The sequence below is a fragment of the Tenrec ecaudatus genome, chromosome 7, assembly GCF_050624435.1.
Source record: "Tenrec ecaudatus isolate mTenEca1 chromosome 7, mTenEca1.hap1, whole genome shotgun sequence".
Classification (NCBI taxonomy): Eukaryota; Metazoa; Chordata; class Mammalia; order Afrosoricida; family Tenrecidae; genus Tenrec; species Tenrec ecaudatus.
Window position 1 is genome coordinate 46,770,340 of NC_134536.1, and position 14,297 is coordinate 46,784,636.

General features: G+C 40.6%; 1 protein-coding gene across 1 annotated transcript in view; it reads right to left on the reverse strand.

Annotated features, from left to right (window-relative positions):
• Positions 1 to 14,297, reverse strand: part of NKAIN2 (sodium/potassium transporting ATPase interacting 2) — a 1,177,559-nt gene that overhangs the window by 646,155 nt on the left and 517,107 nt on the right. The window contains exon 2 of the mRNA XM_075554606.1: positions 8,714 to 8,851. Coding sequence (XP_075410721.1) covers positions 8,714 to 8,851 — 138 coding nt within the window. The remainder of the gene's footprint in view (positions 1 to 8,713; positions 8,852 to 14,297) is intronic.

Below are 14,297 nucleotides of genomic sequence, written 5' to 3' on the forward strand. Positions count from 1 at the left end.
CAAGGAGAGTTGGCTTCAAAGACATAAATGGGAAAAGTTTTTGAGACTTCCATTTGGTGATGAGCCATGACTCTAAATGAGAATAAATGACTTCATACATTCACTAATAATGAACAGGAAATGTAAAGGTATGAATATAGGCAAATGAGAAGTCATCAGAAATAAATGGAACACATAAAAATCAATATCCTAGGCATTAGTGAACTGAAATAGATTGGTTAAAACCATTTCAAATTTGGTGATCATGTGGTTTATTTTAATTAGAATGACCAATTCTAGAGGACAGTGTCACATTCATTATCAAAAAGAATACTTGAAGATCTATCTTGAAATACACTGCTATCTCTGAACAAATAATATCCATATGCCTACAAAGATGACAAGTTAAACAATCACTATTTAATTTTACACACCAACCAATAAGCCAATAATGAAGAAAGATTATGCCAACTCGTATAATATGAATTTGACAAAATATGTAATCAAGTTGCATTCACCGTGATTGGAATGTAGAAGTTGGAAATAAAGTAGAAGGGTCAGCAGTTGGAAAATATGGCATTGTTAATTGAAATGAAGCTAATAATTATATAATAGAATTTTGAAAGAGTGAATTCTTCATTGAAAATATAATTTTTAAAATAACACAAATGAAGACTAATCACATGGACCTTGGACAGTTCTATGGCAAAGGAATCAAACGATGATATCTGTGAGAAGGGACAATGGAAAAGCTCAATGTCATCAGGCAAAAGAAGGCAAGGGGCTATCTATTGAACAGACCATCAAGTAACCATATGTTAGTTCATGTTGAAGCTGAATTAAATTAAAATAAATCTAAGAGATCCAAAATGTAGCCTTAGTATATCCCATCTTAATTTAGAGACCATCTCAAGAATATCCTTGCTTTCAATACTAATGACTGAAGACAAAGACAATTGTGGGATGACATGATGATCATTATACATTAAGAAAATATAAGGCCTTTATTAAGAAAATACACAGCTTTTACAAAGACAGTGATGGTGAAACTGATGGTTCTGGCTACCAAAAGATATAGCATATGAGGTCTCAAAGGCCTGAAGATAAACAAGCGGCCATCTAGCCAAGAAAAAACAAAACCCACATGGAAGAAGCACACCGGCCTGTCCAGACTCGATCGCTGAGGACAAAGTGGGTGCATATGCAAATGTGGTGAAGAAAGCTGATGGTGCCTGGCTATCAAAAAACAGAGCATCTGGGGTCTTAAAGGCTTGAAGATAAACAGGTGGCCATCTAGCTGAGAAACAACAAAGCTGACATTGAAGAATCACACCAGTCAACCTCAACAGGATCGCTGAAGATAAAGCGGGTGCAAAAGCAAATGTAGTGAAGAAAGCGGATGGTGATTGGCTGTCAAAAGATATAGAATCTGGGGTCCTATGGCTGGAAGAAAAACAAGTGGCCATGTAACTGAGAAACAACAAAGCCCACATAGAAGAAGCACACCAGACTATGTGATCACGAAGTGTCCAAAGGATCAGGTATCAGGCATCAAAGAACAAAAAAATCAAATCATTGTGAATAAAGGGGAGTGCAGAGTTGGGACCCAAAGCCTATCTGTAGGCAATTGGACATCCCCTTGCAGAAGGGCCGCGGGGGAGGGGTGGGGGGAGATGAACCAGTCAGAGGGCAGTGTAGCAATGATGAAAAATCCAAGTTTCCTCTAGTCCTTGAATGCTTCCTCCCCCCCGCCCCAAATCATGATCCCAATTCTACCTTACAAATCCAGCTGAACCGGAGGATGTACTCTGCTACAGATAAGAACTGGAAACATAGTGAATCTGGGACAGATTAACCCCTCAGGACCAGTGGTGAGAGTGGCAATACCGGGAGGGAGAAGGGAAGGTGAGGGAGAAAGGGGGAACAGATTACAAAGACCAACATATAACCTCCTCCCTGGGGAACAGACAGCAGAGAAGTGGGTGAAGGGAGACGTCGGATGGTGTAAGATATGACAAAATAATAATAATTTCTAAATTATCAAGGGTTCATGGGGGAGGGGGGAGGGAGGGGAAAATGAGTTGATACCAAGGGCTCAAGTAGAAAGCAAATGTTTTGAGAATGATGAGGGAAACATGAACAAACGTGTTTGACACAATGGATGTATGTATGGATTGTGATGAGTTGTATGAGCCCCAATAAAATTTTTTTTAAATACAGTGAAGAAATAATACATCAAAAAGAGAATGTCAGAAGAGACCTTTAAACTTGCTCTTAAATGTATAGGGGTAAGAGGGAATGGAAGTAATGATGATGCAACAGGGTTAAAAAGAATTGGATTAATGGATCTTGGGGGGTGTAGCAGGAGATGTTGGGAGAAATGGGGAAAAATAACATTGAGCACAATAAGGAAGAAAATGTTCTAAAACTGATTGTGGTGATTATTTCAAACTTTTCTTGATATGAATGAATTATTGAATTGTTTTGATATGTGAATTACATTCTAATAGAACTGTTCAAAAATAAAATTTTTTTTCAAAAATAAAATTTTAAAATAAAAATCCAAGTACCGGCTTGAGAAGAAAATGAAAGAACTATAATGGAATGTGCAGAAACATGGGAATATCACCCCAAATGAAAACATATACTCAGCATATTTCAACATGAATAAACTGAATAAGATTCAAGCCTCCATTTGTAATGCTGAAGAATAATGTAGACAAAATATTAAACAGCTCAGGAAGCATTAAAAGTAGACAGGCGTAATATAGTCACTGAACCAAAAATAATTAGTCAATATCCATCATTTCAAGAAGTAATGTCTGGTCAAGAACTGGTGGGGTAGAAGACAGGACTCCAAGTTGCTCTGAAGAGTTTAGTGGAAACCATCAGCAAACTGAGTTAACACTTACTAAAATATTTCAATGAAATAATGAGGTCCTGGAAGCAATTACTAGCCTATGCAAAGACAACTGGAAGACAGCGAAATCGAAGGGATATGTATTTGTGTTAAATCCTAAGAAAGGTGGAATGATTGAATAAAAAAATAATTAAGGTCAAAGCCAAGTACAATTTTTTAATATTTCAAAAACGGTTATACCAGTACATTCATGGAAAGCCCAAAATTCAAGTCAGATTCAGAAGAGGATATGGGAAAAGTGATATAATTGTTTATGTCAGATAAAATTTGGTTGAAAGTAGAGACCTGCATGATTTAAAATCAAGAAAGGCAATGATGTCTCAGGGCTGTATCCTTTAACCATACTTACTCCTTTGTATGCTGAGCAAATAGTCTGGGGGAAATAACAACACTGACCTATATGAAGATAAATGCATGGTTGGAATTAGAGGAAGGCTCGTTAACAATATGCGGGATGCCGATTACACAATCCTGCTGACAGAAAAGCAAGAGTACACTTGCTGATAAAGAGCAGTAGAGTGCATTTTGGATTGCAACTCCATTTAAAGACACCACCATTCCTTAAGACTGGACCAACAAACAAGATCACCATCAACAGATGACAGATTGAAGCTGTCAAGAAATTCACTTTACTTGGATCCACACTCAACTCCCATGGAAGCAGCAGTCGAGACAAAGGATATATACCATTGAGGAAATCTACTGCTCAAAATTCCTTTAAAGTGCTCAGGAACAAAGATACAACTCTGAGGAATAAATGCTCCTGGTGCAAGATATGGTATTTCCAATTGTCTCACCTGCATGTGAAAGTAGAAATTTTAATGAGGAAGCCTAAGGAGAATTAATGCATTTTGAATTACAGTGTTGATGAAGAATATTAAAGTCCCTGAACTGTCAGAAGAATGAGCAAAACTCTCATGGATCAAGTACAGCCAGGATTCTCCTTAGAGGCAATGATATATACATTTCATTTCAAGTGCCTTCGACATGTCTGGGGACAGACCAGTCGGTGAAGAAGGAGGGCACGCTCAACAAAGAGTCAGTAAATAAAAGAGGAACCCGCTCAGCTGGAGGAATGGGCACAATGGCTTCATCAGTGGTTCAAACATCACAATTGTGAGGCTGGCACAGGAGAGAATGGTGCTGGCTTCTTTGTCCGTCCGTCGGACACTAACTATCAGTTTGAACCGAGGGGACCGAGCAACAAGAACATCTGTCTTTAGACTGGACTCGATGAGTGTACAATGATCTGAAATGGCAAAAATCGAACTCAGAGAAGCGTATAATTGTAGACAGAGGAAAGTAAATGCTCACAAGTAAGACTTCAGTGCTTCTGGAGCCTATGGGGATGACTTGACGGCAGCAAGACATCACTGTTAGTCCAGCTTCCCCTGGTCACACATTTGTCTTCTGCAAGATTGCTTTCAAGTTTCTCTTACTTGTAATTACTTTTGTCATTTGTAGCCAGAGTGAAAGACCTTAATCCAATTTATACGGAAAATGTCCCATTTTTGTATTCCTTTTTGTCGCTAGCCACAGGGCAAGACCACTAGCTGCCATGGTTGCGGTTCCGTGGGATCTGGGGGAGGCAGTGTGTGGGATGCCCGTGCAGTCCTGACCCTTCGAGGCTCTCACTTCGCCAGGTTCCAGTCGCCACTTGTCACTTGCTCTCTACTTGGTGGAAAATATTTAGTTTTCCTTCTTTGACATGTGTCTGCCTCACACAGCTTCCACATTTCACTAAGGTTCTTTTGTAGATATTATTATATATCTCTTCATATTTATGTAACAAACATTGAGTAATTTATACACTGTTTTCATCTATTTGATTTATAGTTCAGCATTTTTCAAGCAACTCACGTGTAGAAATCAGCTACTGTGCTGGATTTCTGCCTTTGGGTAGCCCCTCCCACATTTTCTGGGTGCTAATCGTGTGACTCGTGATGGCTAATGCATATGAACAAGCACGAAACCACATGACAACGATACAGGGTGGTGCATCGGGCCCACCACGTCTGTCAGTTGGTCGTCCTACGGGGGCTTGTGTGTTGCTGTGATGCTGGAAGCCATGTGGTTGGTTCATGAGAATTTTTTCATGGATTTCCCCTTCTTAGAAGCAAGTGGTCATGTTACAGTGAAGCATGTAACATACTCTTTGAGAAAGAACCCACATGAAGGGCTTTCAAAAATTTGTGAAAAATAGCATGAAAATTCCCATGAACTTTTTGAAATGTCTCATATGGAAAGGACCCTCGTGGTAGAGGTCCTTTCAGCCTCGCAGCCATAGGCAGTGTCCCCCAGCAGGAAGCCCTGGATGCACCCCCACAGAAGCTCCTTAAATGCTGACCTGCCGCTCAAATCCAGTCTAGAGAGCATTTTTATGCTCGTATAATTTGTGACAGATGAATGATTCTTACATTTTTAATGGCTATAAAGTCAGAAAAATATGCCATGTTTGGGTTATACCACTGGGATTAAAAAACTCACATAAACCCAGCTAATTTGTGGAATTAACTATGAGACATAACCAGTTTTTGGTTTAAAACAATTAACTGTGAGGATGGTTTGTAACACAGAAACAGATAGTGTGATATATATTTGCATTAGAAGCTGTCTGATAATGTCAATAATTCTAACAAATACACTTTTGTATAAATAATATGCATCTATGTATATATATGATTTAAATCTGTAAAGCAGAGGATCCAAGGAAAGAACTATTGAGTTTTCAAACAGAATTTAGAAAACACAGATCTGACCTGGACTTCTGGAGTTAAAAGGTAAAGAAAACAATTTCTAAATATTATCCACTGCTGAAGAGTTGGCTAAAGGTTCCCAGAGTGAGACATTGTCTCCAAGTAAAGGTCAAAGTCAGATCTCCGCCTCCAGGCAAAGATCAAGCAAGGTACAGCTTTGAGACCTCTGAAAAATTTCACATCGTATGCAATATGCCTTTGCAGCCAGACAAAAGGTCTTAAAACAGTGTTAAAGCCATCATTCCATGGCATGCTAATTTTCAACCAAGCCAGAGACAGTCTCAAAGAAGCCCTGATGTGTGTGTATGTGAGTGTGTGTGTAATAGAATTATATTCTGATACATAGAAACCCCACAACATTTTCTTGAGATTTGTAACAGCTTAAAGTAAACAGCTTGACAGATAGCTGTGATAGGCTCCTCCATGTATACTGCCCTTTATCCTATATAGCTAACTAAGAAGAAGACTAGATCAGCTCACTCTGCAGAACGTATCATGTACCAAACATTGTGCTAGGGATAGTTATGGGACAATCTGATTTTTTCTAAAAACAAAACCTCTGACTTTGAACTTGTCCACCTCTGGATAGTCATTCCAAGCACTTAATCAGAAAGGAAGGGAAACTATTTACATAATGATACATAGACAGCAATATTTATAAAAAATAAAGTCAAGTAAGCGCCTCACATTTTAATGACAGAAGGAAGCTAAGTTAAGACCCATTCATATAATGGATATGCTGCATCAGTTGATGAGTTGGCATGGTTATTACATTTACTCTGAAGATTAGAAAACGATAGATCCAGGAGTCTAAATTGCTCAAGTATTGTTACTTCAGGGTTCCTCGTTCTCAGCCCTGCACTATCCGCCTTGGTGGTGCCTGGAAACGATGATGTTGGCTCTAACACATAGCGACCCAGCTGTGGTAGTTATATAATTGTCAATTTAAGGATTAAGTGTGTAGGGTAAAACAATCAGGGGTCCTCAAACTTTTTAAACAGGGGGCCAGTTCACAGTCCCTCAGACCCGTTAGAGGGCCTGACTATAGTTTGAAGTTTTTTTAAAAAAAAAACTATGAACAAATTGCTATGCACACTGCACTTATCTTATTCGGAAGTAAAAAAAAAAAAAAAAAAAAAAACAGGGGAAAAAGACCTGGCGGGCCGGAAAAGTGTCCTTGGCAGGCCACATGCCTGGAGCCTAGCCTGTCAATCAGGTCATAATTAATGAGGCTTCTGTGTGGGCATAGCCTTCCCTGAAGGATTCTGGGAATTCCAGTATTTCCTCCTTTGAGGTGAGAGACTCTTGACTCACACCCTGGGAGACATAGCAGCTGACAAGACACATGAACCACCACCCTAATACAGCCCTGGGTGCTGGAGACACCATGCAGAGATCTCCGCCAGTGCTGAGATGTTTCCAATGACACTGGATCCAAAGACTTTCCACCCACTGGCCTGTGATCTTCTACATTTGGCATCACGTCATGTGTTTTGTGAGTCTGAAGAGGACCATATAGCTTGGTATTGGACATATGGGCTAGTATCAGATTTATGGACTTGATCAGGACTGGCTGGGATGTTTTCTCAGTGTTCAATTGCTCTTGTATATACACCTCTTTCTTACACACACGTGTGTCCCTGGATTTGTTTCTCTAGTCCACCCAGACTGCGCCCCAGTGGACAACATGACCAGACACTGCCCACTTCTGTGCCCTTCTCACCAGCGTTCCTACATGTTGAAACCTAGTCAGTAAGAAACGATAACTCATTTGTGAAAATGAACAATACTTTCATGTCTTCTGCATTAAAAATCTGTCCCACCAGAGAAAATGTCTTTCGATGCGATTGCGGGGCCTCATGTTAACAGAGGCGGCATGCCCTTGCTTGGCCTCTCAGCTGGAAGTGGAAGGAAGAAGATGCCTTGGTTCCAGCTGCACCTGATCCAACGATCGTTAGCTGGGATCCAGGCGACAGAAAGAACGAGGCAGAGGAGGGCAGTTTTAATGAGAAGAAGGTCTCCAGAAAACCAGAGAAAACCTGCTGCTTTTTGTTGAATAAGACCAAGCATCAGGGGCACTGCATAGATGCCATTTTACCACAAACCTGTTTTATAATTTTTAATAACTGTCCACAGCCTTTTCCGTTTTCAGAAATAGAAGAAAAAAAGAGATGGAACTATAATAATAATAATCATACATCAACAAAGAGTCATAGCTCAGATCTTAGGCACATATGAAAGTTAAAAATTTTTAAAGGCCCATGTTTTGGTTACCATAGGAACTGCAACACAGTTGGATTTCACTGTTTGTGGGAAGGGAGGTTAGGTGGACGGAGGCCCGCTGGTGCAGTGGTTTGGGAGTCGGCTGTGAACCCAGCGTCAGCGGTTCCAACCCACAGCCAGTTCAGGGTAAAAACAGCTCCACATCTGCAGGAAATGCAGGGAGAAGTTCTACTCTGCCCGATGGGCTCACTATGTGGGGCAATGATTGCTTTGGTCTTTGGCTTTAAGCTTAACTTGAGAATGAATGCGAACTACATTCACCGATCAAAACAGCAATTAGGGAGAGAACAGAAACAGTGCCTCAGAATATTCTGGCTTTTAAGTATGTCAACTATTTACCATGAGGTGGGATGAATATTATCATATCTCTATGTTCATATGTAATGATTTAAAAAGTAATGTTTATTCAATTTATAAGAGCTGGGAATTCTATAAAATGGGTGAAATAAACTCCATAAAATGTGTTGGAAGAGAAGACCTCAGGCCAATCCTTTATAATTTATAAAGGGAGGAACACAGTGCTGCTTGTAATTACTAGAGATAATTTGCAGAATGAATGGTTTATGAAAATACAATCTGATTACATTCACTGTCAAGGGCTTTCCACTTGATATTTTAATTACTGTATATGTAATCTGAAACTGAAAACAAACATATAACACTTTAAGGGAGGGGGTATATATATATATGTATGTATATAACTTTTCCAAGATCTAATCTTACGTATATCTTTCTCTATTTCAAGCAAACCCTCAAAGAAAGGAAGTATACTTACTCCTGTTATGTAACGAGGTCTATATTGAACAGTTCCAAATAATCCAAGAATGACGATAATAATATGTACAAAATTGGCCAGGATCGGTGCCCACTGATATCCAAGGAAGTCAAATATTTGTCTCTCCAGCACACAAACCTGCAACAGCAAAACAGGACAGATTGATCAGCACATGTGAGACACCTCACAATTGTGAGTAGGAGGGAAACTAACGACTTTGTCATTAGAATTAGCAAATGATCCCTGTGCTGCTGCGTGCGCATTCATGCCTCACGAACAGCGAGGACGGCGTTCGTGGGTAGAACGAACGCAAAGGGAGAGCATGGGAGCGCGCGTTTGTCGGCAGCTCGGGTCGTTCTCACGCCGGTTCTGGGGCGACGTCAAGCAGTAGTCACAGGATGTCGCCCGTGCAGTCGCAGGATAAATTATATTGTTCCATGCTCTGTCAAACGCTTGAGACCGCCTACCAGCAAGTCAGAAAGTCCACATGAGCTGCTCAAATGTCCTTTTCTAAGTTGGGAATAGAACAAAGGGGGCGATGTAAAGAAAAACATCTTGAACCAGTAAAGCCACCCATGTTGCGGATGCAGATGTGCCACTAAGCAGCTGCAGTGCCTGACACAAGTCATTGCATTTCTGCCACTGTTTGATTCTCCTAAGCTCCAGGGGGGCGGGGGGGCCCTCCTAAGCCTGCTGGTCCACAGTGATAAGAGAAGGCCCTGTGTCACAGGGACGAGGTACCCTGAAGGCCTGAAAAAGACACGGGACTGCCGGGTAACAAAAGAAAGCATGGCTGTTTCTAAAGTAAGAAGCTTCGTTCATTTTCATGTATCTTCATCGGTCCTCAGAACTTGAACTTCTGACATGTGTAACAATCGACAGGACAGAAAACAGAGAACAAAGATCTGAGACTGGGCGCTAGCCACGAAGTTTCTGTTTTATAGTGAAAAGTAAAACCTGGACAGCTGACAAGTCTCTCACAGCTCTAACCAGGGGACGAGGCCCGGTGTGAGTCAAACTCGGCTTTAGTTTGCCTGCCTGACCTCAGGGGGAAGGATAATACACTGTCTGTTAAGACAAAAAAAACGTTGTGAATGAATCCAATGTGCTATATAAGCTTTAAACATTTTCATTTTCAGCCAGGTTTCAAAGGGAAAATGTTTATTTAAAGGTCTCTCAGTAAGTATCATCACTAAACTTTAATGATATTTCTTGTCAGAAGGATATACTAACTCGTGAGCTGGGCAGTGTGCTTTTAAATTAGATCCCTGCAGCTCAGTTTGAAGGCTTCGTGAAAAATCACTATCCCCACTGCAGTTCCTTAACTGCACAGTGCATTCTCCCGTCGGGCATTGAAGAAGACCACAAATGCATGGCAACGGCTTACATAACACCTCTGTCTCCTACGGCCCGTTGGGTACCATGCAAGGACTTTAGCAGTGACCACCTGCCGCAGTAAATACTTCTGTGACGTAACTTCAGACCTCTACACTAATGGGTTAAATGTTCATAATAACATGTCATCGCGGGGCAAAATGCTCACTGTGCATAAGACTATGACCACAAACTTTTACAACATGCATTCTACAAGCATTGTGGAGTACTGCAAATATTATATACTAGATCTCATTTCCCCCCGTACTATTGGGATGTAGGATTGGGAATGGGTGAGGAAATGAGTCAGTTAATTTTCCTGTCTGACTCAGAGAATTAGTCTTTTCCTGCGAGAAGTGCTAACGAGGACTCTTCCGTGCAGATAGGCTCAAAACACCAACAGGGCCCAGGCGCAGCTGCATAAATGACAGCCCCGCTAACTGTGTGCTCTTCATGGGACAAGCATAGAGAACTCATCCTGGTGCGGCTAACACCACCAAACCCACTGAGAAATGCAAAACAGCTTGACTGTACATTAACCAGAGACTTTAGAAACTGGGTAGAATTAGTTGCTAAGTTCACCATCAATGTCACTTATTTATACACTACTGGCTAGGTAGTCACTAAGAGCTCAAGGATACGCAAATAGCAAAGATTGCTCACAGCGTTCTTATGTTTATGTATAACATTTTTCATGTCCACATATCATTTGCTTTTTCTTAGCAAGTGAATGCCTCTAGAGCAGCATCTATTTCTAATTTTTGACCGCAGCGCTGTCGTATTAGAGCTGCCATCTGGGGAATGTGAGAGCTAAAATTCAGAATCATCCAGTGTGTTTTGCTTTCTCCCTGAAAAACTGCTTAAATTTCCACAAATACAACACCTATAGCACTATCCAAGAAGCAGTGTGCAAACGGGCAGCTAAAAGTTTGGGTCTTAAAAAAAGTCTATGTATCTTAGAATTATTTTTATTTGTTTTTTACTTTGTAAATTCTAAACCAGGTAAAATACCATTACAATACGCCCGTGCTCCCTCTCACGGAAGACGTGACTTAACAAGGGCATTCCCATGTTCTGCTGCGCTGTCACTCTAATGCTGTGTGCTAGCCCAGTCAAAGGGGGATGGACGTGAAAGTCACAGTGCTTTCCACTCTTCAGCCTTCCCAATCTGCTGTCCTTCCCATCTGCTTGTCCCTCCACAAATAAAGGTATGGGCAGAGGTTTCAAGGGACTGTTGCTTTTATAGAGAGGAGGCGAAATGGAAGACGTCAATCAAATATCTCAACCTTTTGACTACGTCTCTTCCATAAAATTCAATTTCATAAGGGCGGGAGATGGAATGACAGCCTCACTTACTTTGACTGCCAAAGGCCAATCAGGAGTTGAAATGAAAGCAGAAATGTTATCAAGATCACTGGCATGTTCTGGCTGTCATTGTGTTAGTGGGTCATATCAGAAATTGCAACAGGGAATACCAGAAAATACCATTTCAGTAGCCTGTAGTCGCGTTTTTAGAATTTGTCATGAGGTATGCTATTTTGAGCCTGGTAAATACCATGTCTTCCAAGCCCTTTACAGTACCATATTATGAATTCAACACAGACATGGAGCTGCTGTTCTGAAAAAAGGCAGTCGAAATATCTGTTTTTCTGTTGACAAAACGTGTCCATGGCTGTCCATGGGGGGATGTAACAAAACACAGTGTTTAGGAGTTCTATCCTGGACTCCATTAATGTGGCATAAATAATTGTTACAGGCTCAGAATGATACATTCAGTCAACCCATGAAATGTATTTCATACCATAAACTTGAAAATACAAAGCATTGCAAGCACTCCCAAATCATATACAAGGCTTCTAAGTGTGCATATGTATTTTATAAATTACTCTGGTAACTTAGTGGTTACACATTGGGCTACTATCCAAAAGGTCAGTAGTTCAAAACCCCCAGCTGATCTGAGGGAGAAATACGGGGATTTTTGCTCCTGTAAAGAGTTATAGTTTCAGAAACTCACAAGAGTAGTTCAATTGCATTAAGTGGTTTCACCATTTATTTTTCAGCAAGTTCATTACTAAGTTAATAAAACTGCTCACAACACTTTCTAAACAATAAATGCCGTGCAGGGTTGCTATGAGTCAGCACTGTCTGAAGGGCAGTGTTTTGAGTTCATTGATGTTAACTCTCATGGAGTCCCTAGGTGATGCAAATGATGAGGGTGCTATTCACCAAAGAGCAGAAGTTTAAGTACACCGAAGGCACCTCAGAAGAAATTCCTGCCAATCTACTCGACCACCCTCCCCTCCAAAACCATCAGCAATTAAGAACCCTATTAAACACAGGTGTACCTTGGTATACGTGTGATCACCACACGTTATAATAAACACAGCAGCAGTAAGTGTATTGCTGTTAAGAACACTGTCATAGGAGACATGGTGGCACTGTAGGTTAGGGGTTGGCCTGCTAATCACAAGGTCAGCAGGAGGTTCAAGTCCACCAGTCCCATCCTGGGAATACAGTGAGGCTATCTGCTCCTCCGAAGATTTACAGCTTTGGAAACCTCAGGACGGCTCCGATTTGGAATAGATAATATGGCAGTGAATGAGTGAGCTACGGGTCGGAATCCTCTCAGTATCAGCGTGTTGGGTTTGGTGTGGTTAGGCACCTTGTAAATATGACCTTATTTAATGAAGTTGGGTTGGGCAATTATTTTTCTGTATTTTAAAGATGAGAGTCAATGAGAGATTACCTTTTCCAAGGAAATACGGCTATTATGTGGCAATGATGAATCGATCTTAGACCCACTATTCCAAAGTCCAAGTTTTAAACATGGTATCAGTTTCTAAATGATATTAAATATCTAAATTCACACATACTTATATAATACTTGTATATATAGGAAATATGCATACAGTATATGAATATAATGGTATATTGATATGTATAAAACTTCAGTACGCTTTGTATTAAAACATGGCTTTTATTTCAATTCCATTAAGTGGTTTCACCATTTTTTTCAACAACTTCATTAATACGTTAACAAAACTGCTCACAGTACTATCTAATAAATGCTTTTAAGCAATGCAGGGTTTTTTTTTTTTTGAGGTGGGGGTTGTTTCTTTCATGTGACGTACTTCTCAGAATGATAGTACCCTGGCAATGCTGCCTGTCTCCCATGTCCCAGCAACATGCTGCTTCATCCAAAAGACACACGTCCGCATCCCCCGGCACTAAGGAACAAATTAGACAATGCCTCTGAAGTAATTATAATACTGTTTAAAGAAATTTAGCATGCTAAGTATCTTGAAGTGATCTAATTTGCTTATTAGTGGTCCACAGCACAGGACTCCTCACAAGTACGAGTACTCCATCAGTACCTTGGGTCCAATATGGGGCAGAAGTTCTGAACAAGTTATCAAAAACTCGGGGCCTTCCCTGGGGAACTCCTGCAGACGTTTGCCCTGACCAGTTGAAATGCAGGCTTCGCTGGAAGAAGCTGTGGCCTCTGCATCTGCTCTCCCCATCCAGATTTTGCGCTTAGGGAGGGTTTGTTGTGTACACAAATGCAAGTCCAGTTATGCCCTTGTCCTTCCTGTCTATCATTATTCATTATACAATTTAATGATAACAAATAACCATTACACTAGTTTTGAATTTTAAAACAGCTAATGTTAATTGAGTAGAAAGATGATCTAAATCGACAGAAGTTAGCTTCGAGTGAAAATGAGAGTAGGCGAGAATAACTGTACGAACACGGAAAAGTCACTGATTTAAAATAGCACACAGCCCATTTCCCGACTGATCTTACAAGTCTGTACGTTTCCATTGCAACATTTAAATATTCAACTAATTACGGGCCTTTTTTCATTATTTAACATGTTTTACGCAGGGAAAAATGGGGTACTGTAAGCTGCACTCCCTCACACAAGGAGTGGTCCTCAACCTCACGTCACAAGAGCCTATGCGATTTTGAACTAAAATAAATGGACTCGGGCATGGATTTGGCACATTCATAATTCCCTACTTTAAAATATTCAGTATCTTATGAGAAAGTTTTATTGTTATAGCATGGTGGTGTCACTATACGTCTTGTAGCTCTATGTAGAATGTAGGTAACGTGCCCATCACAGGACACCATCATCCAGAGCCGTCAGCTGATTCTGTACGATGAGGAAAGGACATGGTCTGGCTGACACGTCCCGTCCTTCGGAGC